Below are 13,985 nucleotides of genomic sequence, written 5' to 3'. Positions count from 1 at the left end.
CCACTAGATACATCCTCCCAGTTATCGTCTCAAATTATAATTAATGTTTATAAATACCCAGTAGGATAAACACATCAAAAATGTTACTGTTCACATGCAGGCATGCTGCTGCTGATCTGTCTACTCCTCACTTAAATTCTTACTGTTGAAAACTCCAGAAATTAATATAAGTGCAGTGAGTATGCGCACACAAGATTTTCTCTGTTCTTTCAGAAGATAAAGATTTTTGCAACATTTTGTTCACAGTGACAATGCAAAAATATTTTGAAAACCATTCTGCTGTAGATAAGAAACGTAATTGCTTGTGGAAATGCTAATTAAAAGCATGGCACTTGATTGCCTGAAAATTGACTGACTTGCCTTTGCACTAAGATCTAGTACAATCTGGCCTTCTAAAATGGATATTTTCTTTCAATGTATATCTGATTGGGCAGTTAGTAGTTTTGTAGGTCCAAATGTAATTGGATACAACAATAAAAGGATTTTTCTCTCAGAATTTCATTTCAAGTAAAAATACTGTATAAGCAACATTCTTTAATTGTACTGTACATCTTAGACTACTTAAGCAGGTTAGCAAGACCATTTACCAATATAATTATTTTTCACATAAACTTTATATTTAAACACAGTGAACTGAACCAAGACCTATAAGATGTTGAGGAAAGAGATCAGTTTGAGGTATTCATGACTTTAGTCATTCTCTCTCAAAACAACAGATGAAATAAAATGTATGACATTCCCAAGGAGGGAGTTTCTAGTGTAATTCATCTTAAAATGCAATGTTCTGTCATCTCAAGTAACACTTACTGAAAGCAACCATCAATACTTTTTGTCAAAAACCTGCACTCTGTGTAAAATGTTCCATCAATCTCTATTTACATAAAACAAAAACCAATAAATAAATAAATAAATAAAAATTCAGCATGGTTCTAAAGCAGAACCATTCAGAGTCTGTCTCCCACTTTCATGCTCTGTTGAAAAATTATTTTGACAGGCAAAAACAACCCTTAAAATATATGGTGGCAAAGGTTTTTTTTTGTTTTTTTGTTGTTGTTGTTTTTTTGGTTTTGGTTTTTTTTTTTTTAAATTGACACATCCCTTAGCAAAGTTGGCTTTAGTAAAAGGAAACAATATTTTCTTTATCGTTGCACAGTAAGGGCTAAATTCTGCTTGCCTTACTCAAGTGAATAGTCTCAGTTTGTGAACAATTTTGCAGAATGAATGAATGATTCACTAACTATATTCCACTTCACTTTTATGAAGTCTTTTAAGTGCTTCTCCAGAAAATCAGAAAGCAACTAAAGCCACAAGAAGCCTGAAGACACTTTACTCACGTGAGCTGTGCCATTGACTTCAATCAGGACTACTTACAAGAGTAAAATTACGCAAGTGCTTACAGGGATGGGATCCACATTATTAGACCTCATTAACATACCACATTCAGTGTGTGTCTAGGTTATTAGGCTCCACTTGATAAGACCCCTCAAAAAGGTTTCTTTTATACAGCATCAATATATTATTAGAGAAGAAACACATTGAGATAATGCTACTCATTGCATGCCGTGTGTTTCTAGTATATTAGCCTTTCATCTCTGGAGATCTGAATCCAAAATCCTAGACTGGGTCACAAGCAGAATTAATTGAGTGATTGAGAACAGGAAGAGGGAGGAATGAGTACACATCTTCTGCTCCATCTTCCAAATCCCTTCCAACATGTCCCCATATAACAAGTGTCCTGAAATTTCATTAGCTGATCAGCCTAATGAAACCATACACCAAACAGATCAATTGAATATGTTCTTATGCTGGCACAAACACAATAGGGGAGGAGGTGGGCAGAGACATACCAAAGATGAAACAGACAAAAACCAAAAGTGAGCCCTCAAAACAAGGTAGCCACAAGGTATGACACCAGAAGTGCCCACTGCAGGCAAAGATGGTGTAGGATCCTGCTTTGATTTTTTGCAATAGGCCCATCTTGCTAGACACCTTAAAGCCTCGGTATCTATTCTTTCCACAGTGAATAATCTACCTGTATGCATATTCTGCTTACTAATTCTTTTGTTTACAATTTTTATTGCGAGGAAGATAAGAAGAGACATGTTCCCACTATTCCAACTTTCTAGTATCTGGCTGATCACTCTCACAGTATAATTTCAGGATTTGCCACTCACACTCGTGCCCTGACACCCTATGCCCATTTTCTCCTCTGTCTCTATGGTCCATTCAGTCCTTGACACCTCTGTCAAAAATGACATCAAGTTTGCCAGTTATGACGGCTTTATTATGTGAATTGTTTAAGAACAGGAAAGACAACAGTCACTTTCTGGGTTAATGTTTAAGCCTGTTAAGAAAAAACATTCCACAGGCATGACACCAGAATCTAGCTTCCCAATATTTCTGAACTGCAGACACAACATGCCTCCAAGTATTAAATAAACATGCCAACATATACATAAAAGCAAAACCTAAAAGAATTCTAAGAAAAATTACAGGTATTTACTTTTAAAATCAGGACCGAGAACTTCAAAACTTTCAGAAGATACTAAATACTATAACTAGAGCAATCAGAAATAGTGACAGATCAGAGTAGTATTACAACAAGCTATTAGACATGGTGGATCCAAGTTTTTAAAGATACAATAATACTTGAGGATCAAAATCTTAATTCTCCAAAAACAATTTTTAAGGAGATTCTCATTTTACAGCAGGAAAACCAAATTGTACAAAAATCCTTTCCAAAGTGGAACACACAACAGATGCAACTTTTCTTGGTGATGATTTCATTATGCTTACAGCAAACATCCGTCAATTTTTGTTTAACAATTATGGTAAATTCAAGCAAAAATAAACAGTCAGTTTTCTGCAAACTCTTATATCCACACAGGTATACTTTAAATGAGCTACGCTTGACATAAAACACACACTCAATTTACTGGCAGTGTAAAAGAAGCTTAGAGACCAAGATGCAAATACCTCCTTCTTCTCCTTCTCATGGGATCTAGTCCCAAATAAGCATAGCTCATCTACACCAGTTATTGAGAATTCAAATGACTCACCTACTTCTAAAATAAACAGTTCATAAATCAGTAACTAAAACTAATTCAACTTCAAACCACTGCTCTAATGTTAATAGTGCCGTTGCTGTCAATAAACCTATCTTTGACTTCTCCTATTTGTGTGTATTTTATTTATAAATTACTAATGCTTTTCCTAGGGCAAAATGGTTGAAGTAATGGTCTACACCAAGCTATAGCACTGTCAGCTATAGGAAAAAAATACAGTACAAATTGACTCAACGAAGGGGAGCTATTAGCTGTGAATACGCAGGTGGTGCTCAGTTCTGCACAATCATCATTACCTACACAGTTGAATGCTTACCATCGTACCTACCTAAAGTGACCAGTTACTAAGTGGCCAACTAAATTTTATAGTTAGTCAAAAGAAAATATTATGTATAGCTGGGGAAAATACACTTCCTTTGTTTTTTTTTTCCTTTTAAGTAAAAAAGATCTTGAACTTGTACAGAAAATCATTTTGGAGATCTAAAAGCCCTCTCTGCTTTTTGGCTATTGTTAAACCACATACACAAAATCAGAAATGGGGTCAGATTCATCCCTTATGCCTTGATTTTTGATTACACACAGGTAAATTTAGTCCAATGACCACAATTTAAAAATTCTGAAATCACAAGTGTGATACACCTATTACCCTGATTGGGGTATGTCATCTACTAGAGTTAACACCATCAGCCTGACCAGACACAAACAACAGTGGAAAGGCTGTTGCTGAGAAGAGAGCCTCTTAATACATGAAGGGGCTGAAACAAAAGACAGATTAGAGACAGACAAACAGACCAACCAGGATAAACTCCTGCTGAGGGCCAAGCTAAGCCAACAGGAAAGGCATTTGGCCTGGCAGTTGTGTTTCTCGAAGGGTATGTCTACACTGCAAAACAAGGTATGTTCTTAACCTGGGTTAGCTAACTTGCATTACCTAACTGGGGTTAAAATAGCAGTGAAGACTCAGCAACTTGGCTTTTAACTTGGGTTCACAGCTGGAGTTCAACCCTAAGCTCCCACTTGAGCTTTCTAACCGGAGTCAAAATTCAAGTTGCTGTGTCTTCACTGCTATTTTAATGCAGATTAGCTAGTCTCACTTAAGTATACACCTTTTCTTGGTCTGGGCTCACCTCCTATGTCATTTGTTGCCTTCTCTTATAGATACAATTGTATGATTTATGTAGTTTTATAAAAATTAGGACATCTCCTTTCTTATAATTTAAGACATGCTGGAAGAGCTGGGCTGAGGGAAGGATGACAGGCTGGCTGGGGATGAAGAAGGGATACAGGGATAGAGATGGGTAGGCTGGAGGCAGAGAAGGGAAGATGCTGGAAAAGATGATAAAAATCTGACAGCATGAAGTGGCAGTGACTTGAGCACCCCTAGAATGAAGTGTCGGAGAAAAACTGCAACAAGTTCGGATGGCGTAAGCCCAACAGGGACAGAACAGCCCCACGGACAGTCCTTCTTCGATACATCAATAGAGATTTTAAAAGGTCTTTTACCTCTATTGTGGCGCCATGGGGTTCGAAGGGGAGCGATCCGCAGCAGCTGCCATTGTTTACGCAGGCGTTGCCATCCCGGATGAGCCCCCAAATCGTTGAAGAAAAACAGAGTTCTCACTCTCAGGTTGGGTGCAGCAAGTCAGATACTTTATTATCTTTAGCAATTGCGTGAAGGGAGAGAGCTAAACAGGTCTCTCCAGGTAAACAATTACACCAAGCATTTATACCTTTGTTACATACAATAATGAGCAACAGCTGCATTTTGTTTATACATAGGTCATCCTGATATCTTATTTTTCTCACCTCTACTTAGACTATAGACTATAGTCTACATTCCATACTTATCTAACACAAGGTTGCAACGACTTCTCACACAGTCCTTTTCCACTTGCCTTACACAATTCTCGCTTCTACAAATCTCGCGTTATTAGGGTTACAGCTAGCCTGACTCTTGCTCACAGAGGGAACTGTTTGCATTAAAATCCCCTTCAAATCCCTGTCAGTTCTTTCTCTACTTTCACAGAAACTGCTGACCAAATCAGCAATCTCTCAGTGAAGGAGGGGATAAGTTCCCAATTCAAGCAGCAGCAGCCACAAGAAAGATCCTAGCTGGATGTTAGAGCAGAAGGCAAGGCAACCACAAGCCACAGAGGAAACGGCACTTCCTTTCCCTTCTCCAGTGTTGCCAGCATCTCATGATTATATCACAAGTCCTACAATAGTTGGTGTTTTTCTTAAAAGTTGCAGCTACTGGATTCATACAATTACACAAAAATCATCTCAGCTTTCATATAAAAAAATTGTTCCTAGATCTCATGTCTGTGGAGAAAAAGCTTGAAAACGTGAAGCAAGGGCATCCTAAAGACTCAGAATAGAAGGCAAAGTCAAAATGTATTTACCTTTAAATATCATGGTATTTTGAGACCCGACCCAAGGTTTGACACTACTACTGCAGTCTCAAATTTCTTCTTTCCCTACCAACACTTCCCTTCATGACTCATGTAGAAGAAGAGATGTCTTCTCACTAATCAGCTCCTAAGTCATTGCGGGGCTAGGTCGTTGGGGACTATTGGGAAAGGGGGGGGGGGGGACAAAACAAAACAAAAAAACCCACATACCTAAGCTCTGTAAACTTGTGAGAACCAAGCCTAATTTTACTGTGGTACCTAAACTATGGAGGTTTGTTAAGAATGGTTTGTCTGAGCTCCACAGCACCTTTTTACTCCAAATACACACAATACTACTCACTCTCTCACACACAAAACCATATCAGTCTGCCTAGGTATTTGTTCCCTGTAACTTAGAGAACATTTAAAACATCAATTAGTAGAAAAAAAAATCACAACATGTCAGTACTTCATTAACGGTAAGGGAGGCAATATAGAACGGACTCCAAAAGAGAGGTGAGCTTCGGACCATTCACAACTGGTGAGGTCTAAACCAGCAGTTATCAGAGGTCAACCACCATTGCACCTCTGCTGCAGGAAGCACTAAGGAGAAAGGGCTCTTGTATTATTACTACCATATTGTCTAGATGTGCTCTGAGCAGGGTTAGATGATACTGCAGTAAAACACCTCAGTCAGGCCTACACTAGCATTCCCGTCATTGTTACTACCAATGGAGCCATCCCAGCAGCGGCAGAAGATTTCCCTACAATTGCCAGTGTAAAAGGTGTGTCTTCACTGTAGAGTTAGCTTGGGTTCTTACCTTTTTTGTATATGGAGCCCAAATGTCACCCAAGTTAGGTGGTGCTTTCAACCCGGGATAGCTTGCCCAGCTGCATGGGGTACAGATTAAAGCCCAGTTTCTGCTTTCACTTGGGCTCCTAACCCACTTCATAGTGAGGACACAGACTAAATCACTCAAGTGCTGATAGTCCTTCAAGGCCTTCTCACAATTCCCCTCGGTGCCCAAAAGGACAGACAACCTCTCGCATAACTCACTGGAAAAAAAAAAAATAAGTGACTCAGTTTACTGCAGCCAAAAAAAAAAAACCTTGCATTGTGCCCCCCGAGAAGTCTTAACAACACACTCGAGGGAGTGCAGTACCAGTGGGGAGGGAATGACTCCAATAAGAATTTACTGTTTGGCAGCTCACAGCTGGGGGCCAATAACCCAGGCTAACTCTGCAGTGATGATATAACCAAAAAAGATCCCTGTGAGGAATGATTGCAAGATTGTTCTGTATGTAAATCAAAGTGCTTAAAAAGACCCTAACATAGCAACAGGTGTGATATATGTACTTCTTGAATCACCACAATCCAGCCAATGGAGTTAGATGCCTATCTTCACAAAAGTATTCTCAAACATGCATAATCAAATGTGAAGGGTTATTAAAAGAGGCTATCCATTTGATAATTTACTCCTCTTCTAAGGTACACCTGATGTCACCACATTTCACCAATCAGAGACACAAGACAGTGAAAGCAATTAAACAAAAGGTGTACCAGCTATCGTTCCTCAGACATGTTTTTTCAGTGGATTTTGTTCATGCCTGCCTCAGATCTCCATGTTAATGGACAACAGCTCCACTTACATTTCTCTCAATGATCTCAAAATCATTTCTAGGGGACTATTTCAACCTAAAGATTTTGCAGGTCACTACTGCGATTTTTGTTTTAAGTTTAGCCCTTACATTTAATTACATTCAAAACATATGAACATCCCAGCAACTCTAAAAAGCCATTATAAACATGTAGTTGTAATGACTTATTTGTGTTAGCAATGATAATTTACCCTTCTATAGCATCTTCCATCCACTCCCCTGGCTGGTAGGTATTGCTATAATATCATTTGACACATTGGTTAAATAAAAGGCAATGAAAAGTTTAGAAACTTGCCCAAGGCCATAAAGTTGGTCGGTAGCAGAATAGAACAGAACCGCAGAATCCTTGATTCAAGTCTCAGATTCTTATGGCTAGACATCAGCTTGAGCCAAAAGATTTTGAATATATATACTAATAGATTAAAACAAATTGATTATTACTCCATACTATACAAACTAGCTTTGTCTTCACTTTGTAAAGGATCCCTGAAAACTTTCATAACTACATCAATGCACATTAATTAGAATTATCTGTGTAAATCCCCAACAGTCATCAAAGAAAGAGTTACGGCTTCTGGTTTTTGTTAAGAAAACATTTTAACTGAAGTATTGGCCAGATCTCACACACAGAGAGAGAGAGAGAGCGAGCGAGCGCTTTAAGAGAAAGTAAAGAAGGGGGGGGGGAAGCTGCTCACCTCCAAAATCACACATGCCCCTTATCAGTTTTGCCCTGCTCCTCATCATTTTCACACCAAAGGGACAGCACAAAACTACCAATGAAAGCCACCAAAATGGAAGTAGTATGAAAATACTCCCACCCCACTCATTTCTCCATCCCCCAAAATAAAAAGGTAGGAAAGTTTAATCAATCACTTCCAATTAAGATGTTGAAAAATGACTGCTAAATTATTTGTTAAGTGAAAACCAGAAGCCATGTGCTTAATATATTGCACTTTGTTATCTGCAATGTCTTTCAACCATAGATAACAGAATCAGACACATGAAATTCTGAGATTCATGCCAGGTTGTGGTGGGAAGGGGAGGGTGAAAACACCAAGATAATAAAAAGATGAGAACTTTGGGTAATCATAGAGACTATTACAAGGGTAGAAAAGCCATTGTTAACATTTCCCAAATTAAAAGCCTTTTCTTTTTTAAAAAAATTGAGAATTAAAAGCCTACATTAGCCAAGGTTAGTGCCTTCAAATCCTGTGTTCAGAGAATATCCAACAAGCGCACACATATAGCACACTAAGAATTCAATTTGGAAACCATCATCTAAAGCACAGAGGAGAACAGGAAAGTCATATTGCTATAATGCTTAGATTATCAATCATCTTGACAGTTTATTGGCTTTATCACCACACATACCATTAAAATGATGTCTGGCCTAGAATGTCAGGAGGCAAACATTAAACAGACCAGGATTAAAAAGCAGATCCCAAACAGCACTCCAGTAAAGTTTCTCTTCCACTCTGAAATTAGTTAGAGCTGACTAAGTAACTGGCGCTAGACTTTGAAGAAATATACAGCCTAAAAGGCGCAGAGTCAACACAGACTTGACAAGCTGATAGGTAATGTCATGTTATGGCAACTGTAAAGCTCCTGCGGTTGATTTATCACGTACTGTGTGCAACAGAATGATTGCTAATGGAGGGTGGAAAAAAAACAATTTGCCTCTTCTCAGAACCAAGGGCTTGCATCAAAAGGACCAAGTCAACTCCTTGAAGTCAGGCAAGAATGCTAATAATTTCATATTACTGAACAAACATATTAACATTATCCTTTGTGCTAAAGTAATTTTCCAAATTCTAGAGAATCTAACAGGGAGAAGAGATATTCATAATTCAATAGCGCCAGACAGTGAAAGTTACAAATGCAGAATTTTTAAAATATAACTGCATGTGTCAATCTGGCAATTAAATCCTAACACAATTAAGACTATATATCAATAGGGTACAACTGAGAACAGTGCACCCATCATTTGTTAGGCAATGTATTTACAGATGCTCAAGAATACAGGGGAGGACAGTTACAGCTAATTATAAAGCCCTTCCTCTGCCCAAGGAAAAATTATTCACACATCTAAAACCATTTGAGATTTTTTTCATTCATTCATTCAGTATTCTCTCCCTACCTTTTGTTTAGAAGTAATTGGTCCAGTTTATTAGTAATGAATATACCAATATTAATTGCAATTTAATAGCAAAAAATTCCTAATAATGTCTCCTACCCAAAGAATTAACCAAATAATTCAAACTATCATATTTTGCAATATATTCCATTGGATTTTGACTGACTTTGAGCATGAACACACACACACACACACACACACATAAATTTTTATGTGACTGATTCAACAGTGACAATAGCTGCCTGCTCAGAGCCATAGCCCCTCCCCACACCTCCAAATGGTGATCCTATCATGCAAAAAGGTGTTGGGAGGTTTAGGCTTTAGCAAGTGCTTTCACAACTTGCTGTAGAATCGTGCAGAGCAATATTATTTCAATCCTATCACAATGAGATTCAACACCATAACTACTACTTCACATTGTGATGGACTGAAGGAATGTGTTTTTAAAACATAGCGTCAACATATCTGAAAATAAAAAAAAAATTAATGGAAATCCTGGTTCAAGCAATGTGCTGGCCCCAAATTTACAAGTTGATAAATCTGTGTCTTGGCAGTGATTAATAACTGAATCACTGTTTTATCCTTAACTGAGTCATTCACTGTACATCAGATGACACAAGATTTCTAGCAAATTTAGTGCCAAAGAACAAGTCTCACAGCTGAGCAAATCCTGAACTTTTAAACCCAAGTGAAGACTGGCAAACTGAAGTCTGGAAACACACAAAACACCAGCTAACTTCAGAGATATGGACAAGATAACAGCCACCGAACAACATAGCCTCTCAAATCTATGAATGGCCTGAGTGAATTCTAAGAGACCATGAAGGATAGTCTCAAGTGGGAGCCCATTGAAGAGATTCTCTGTCCCCTTTACAGCCTAGGATACTCGGAGGCAGGTTTAGGGTTTTCTCAACCAGCAGTAGAAATCTTTCCCATAAATAGAAGGTGGGAGGCTAATAGCACCAGATTAGAAAGACAGACAAGCAACTATGGATTACGAGCCTGCACATACATGGGACAAAGATTCTGACAGGTTGATTTGCAAACACTTCCATGGAACTCTCATGACCTGTTCCGCATACTGCTCAATCCCATGCCCATTTGAAAAATTTACACCCTGGAGTTTAATAGTGTCCCCTGCTAAGTTGTCCCTTGAGTCTGAACTGGTCATCAGGATGTGAGTAATACATTGATGATGCATCTGCTACTGGAAGAGATTAACAAAAAATAAACTCACCATTAAGATGCTAAGTAGAGAATGAATAGCCAGCCACAACTGCTTTAGTAGTGTCTACTTAATTAACATTTTTCACTCATCTGGTATCTAAAAATCACGCAATGCAATTGTATCAATGGAATGTTTTAGATAAACTAAGACATTAAAATCACAAAAGTATTTCTTTTTTCCTTTTCACCATGATAGCATCCACTATATTTTAACTATTTGCTCTATGTGCTGAATTTCTAATACCACAGCATTGTTTTTAGCAGAAGTCCCAGGCATCACCAGTAGTTAATGACTATAGCGGGGTAGTCACCCTGCTCCTGCCCTGAAGGACTTAAAACAGACCTGGGAGAGGGCTGTGGAGAGGGGAAAGCAGCCACAGCTAGGAGAGAGAAGGACCTGGCTGCCTGGGAGCTGAGAAGGGTACCTGAGGTGGAGCAGTGCTGGGGAAGGGCAGAGGGAGCTGGGGAGCTCCAGCCTAGTAAAACCCCAGGCTGCAGGCCTTGTCAAAGGTCTTAAAAGAGTACTGAGGTAGCAAAGGGGAAGCCCATAGATAGGCCAAAGCAGCAGGTCCTAACCCCCCTTGCCGATGATGAGTGGTTTACAGACTGCAGTCGGCGCAGGGAGCGGGGCTAGATGATGACTGGCAGTAGCCACTGAGGCAAGGTGGGGATAGACGGTTGGGGGTTCCCCAGGGAGGGGAGACCCTGAGACTACGGGGGTACTGCAGAGGGCAGAACCCCAAGGGAAGGGACACCAGGGTCCAGGAAGGACACGGGGGCCAGCAACAGGTGAGCCACTGGCCTGCAGAGGGCACTCCGGAGCTGGTGACAAGCTAATTCCCAGGATAACCAGCAGGAGGCACCGTGCCAGTGAGTAATCACCCCCCCACAATGGCCCATTAGATAAACCGCCTTGATGCAAACCAGCAGGTGGCAAATGCTCTAACAAACTGATCCTAAACTAAGGTAACAGAGTCAAAGGATTACAGCTACAATAAATCAATAGTCATGGTTTGTAACAGTACCCTTTCCTTAGAAATAATCCAGAAATAATCCATACCATTACAGATCACAACAGATTTTAAAAAGTTGTTAAAGAACTATATGGCATTGACAGAAATGGCCTAGCCGCACACTGAATATAGTTTCAACGGAGCCACAAAAAAATGTCTAGTTAAGAGCCACTAGTATTATTAACAGGTCATAATGAACAAGTAGCACTGCTAAGAGTGGTAACAAAGGCTCTGTTGTGCTATTACTACACAGCTGAGCCAGTAAAACTAGCCTCCTAGCTCCCATTTGCTTACTTTTTTTCCTGAAGACTAGAACATTAGTGGTAGTTGCGACAGGAAAAACAAAAAACAAAACCTGTTAACTAGCTGCGAATAACCTATTTTCCATTAACCTATTTTCCCTGGGTTTGCACTAAAGATGGACCATAAACACTCTTTGCATGGTATAACATGATACCACCGACACTTTATTGTTCACATATTCCGATCCCCCTTCAGATCCATTTATGCAGCTGGAACTAAAGGGCCTCAAAATTAACTATCAAGACAACAAACAGCACAACTCTGAGCAATTATTGCATACTTTGGGCAATGCTGCGAAGCTCAGGTCTGAGGACCCAGCAAACAAGAAAGTGCAACAATCTCTTAAATATTAGGCCACCTGGAACATCATATAGCAATTGTGAAAACAAGTGAATAGAAAAGAGAAAAAACACAAAATTAAACCATACACCATTTAACTTCGCATTAGTGATATGAAATGGAGTTCATTAGAAAGCCCTGTGTCTGAATACAGGGAATTTGTATCCTCAATGCTATTGTCAGTGGATCAGGATTTGGAGGTTGGATTGTATTTGTACTATATTGGTTAGCTAATCTGAACTAATCACCTATAGAGCGTAATAACAACAGACCAGAGGGAAGAAATCTAGTCAAAATGAAAAATGTTGGCAGTACAATTTCTACCAATGTCTGTGGGGATTTGGTTTGTCCTTCTGAAAATACAGGAGTTCAATCTCAATCGCTGGCTAAAACCAATATATTTAGACCTTTTTATTAAAGTGAATTGCTATGATCTCGTGTAACCTGTAACAAAAGATCTCTTACATATGGAGATCTATGAATGTTGGATAACGCAAATCAGAGCTCTATGGAGGGCATGGATCAATGCTCACATCGCGCTCCCCATCTGTACCCAGCAAGAACCAGGAAAGTTAATGATCCAACCAGTGGACCAAATTCGGTGATGAATCCTGCTCACACGCCACTTGAGGCACATTGTGCATACACTAAGAAGATAGAGCTCTACCATGACAAATTAGTCTGGAGAATGACAAAATAACTAAAGTGTCATCATAGCCATATTGGTCCCAGGACACTGAAGACAAGGTGGATGAGGTAATATCTTTTATTGGACCAACTTCTATTGGTGAGGAAGAGAAGCTCTAAAGAAGAGCTCTTTGTAAGCTTAAAAGATTGGCTCTCTCACGCACAGAAGCTGGTCCAGTAAAATATATTACCTCATGTGCCTTGTCTCTCTAAAATGACTGGAGTAATACAAGAAGATCTCAATCGGTGTGTGGTGGGGAGCAGTGAAAAGGAGGGAGGTATCAAAAATGGGAAGGCTATTTATCTTAAGGTTTTCTATAGGACCCAATCACCATAACATCCAAGAACTACACAGGTCAATTAGGTCTACAAGACAAGATACCTAGAGGACTTCATGAATCTCCTACTCTTCTCCTTTCCCCAGCAGAAAGTAACTCTACTTGGGATATATGCATATGGGGTAGCGTTCTCCTCCTCTCCCTCTGTCCCTGGCTAATTTGGCTACAGTAGGAAAGCACTGTGAAAAAGATAAAGGCCTTGCACTACATCCTGCAAAAGTACACTGAGTTACCATCTTAGAGTGTAAGCTCCTTATATTGTGGGATTTCTCTAACAAAAACACACATTTTATTAAAAATATAGACATTTGTACATTGAAATCATAAAATACATCAGCAGAATACAAACATACATTTGTGGAACATCCAACATACGACAAAATTAAAGTTACATCAGAAAAGAAAGGTATCAGAGTAGCAGCCGTGTTAGTCTGTATCCGCAAAAAGAACAGGAGTACTTGTGGCACCTTAGAGACTAACAAATTTATTAGAGCATAAGCTTTCGTGGACTACAGCCCACTTCTTCGGCATCCGAAGAAGTGGGCTGTAGTCCACGAAAGCTTATGCTCTAATAAATTTGTTAGTCTCTAAGGTGCCACAAGTACTCCTGTTCTTTTTGCGGATACAGACTAACACGGCTGCTACTCTGATACCTTTCTTTTCTGATGTAACTTTAATTTTGTCGTATGTTGGATGTTCCACAAATGTATGTTTGTATTCTGCTGATGTATTTTATGATTTCAATGTACAAATGTCTATATTTTTAATAAAATGTGTGTTTTTGTTAGAGAAATCCCACAATATAAGGAGCTTACACTCTAAGATGGTAA

At 39.2% G+C, this 13,985-nt stretch overlaps 1 protein-coding gene across 2 annotated transcripts in view; it reads right to left on the bottom strand.

The window, feature by feature from the left end:
- LRMDA (leucine rich melanocyte differentiation associated) overlaps positions 1-13,985 on the bottom strand; it is a 929,770-nt gene that overhangs the window by 840,896 nt on the left and 74,889 nt on the right. The window contains exon 1 of one of the 2 annotated variants that reach the window (XM_034777349.1): positions 2,977-3,021. The exons of the other annotated variant lie outside the window; for it this stretch is intronic. Within the exon in view, the coding sequence (XP_034633240.1) occupies positions 2,977-2,996 (20 nt within the window). The 5' untranslated portion in view covers positions 2,997-3,021. Of the gene's footprint in view, positions 1-2,976; positions 3,022-13,985 lie in introns of those variants that run through there. 2 annotated transcript variants of the gene reach the window in all.

Source organism: Trachemys scripta, chromosome 7 (assembly GCF_013100865.1).
Source record: "Trachemys scripta elegans isolate TJP31775 chromosome 7, CAS_Tse_1.0, whole genome shotgun sequence".
NCBI lineage: Eukaryota > Metazoa > Chordata > Testudines > Emydidae > Trachemys > Trachemys scripta.
This window is presented reverse-complemented; position numbering and strand designations above follow the sequence as displayed.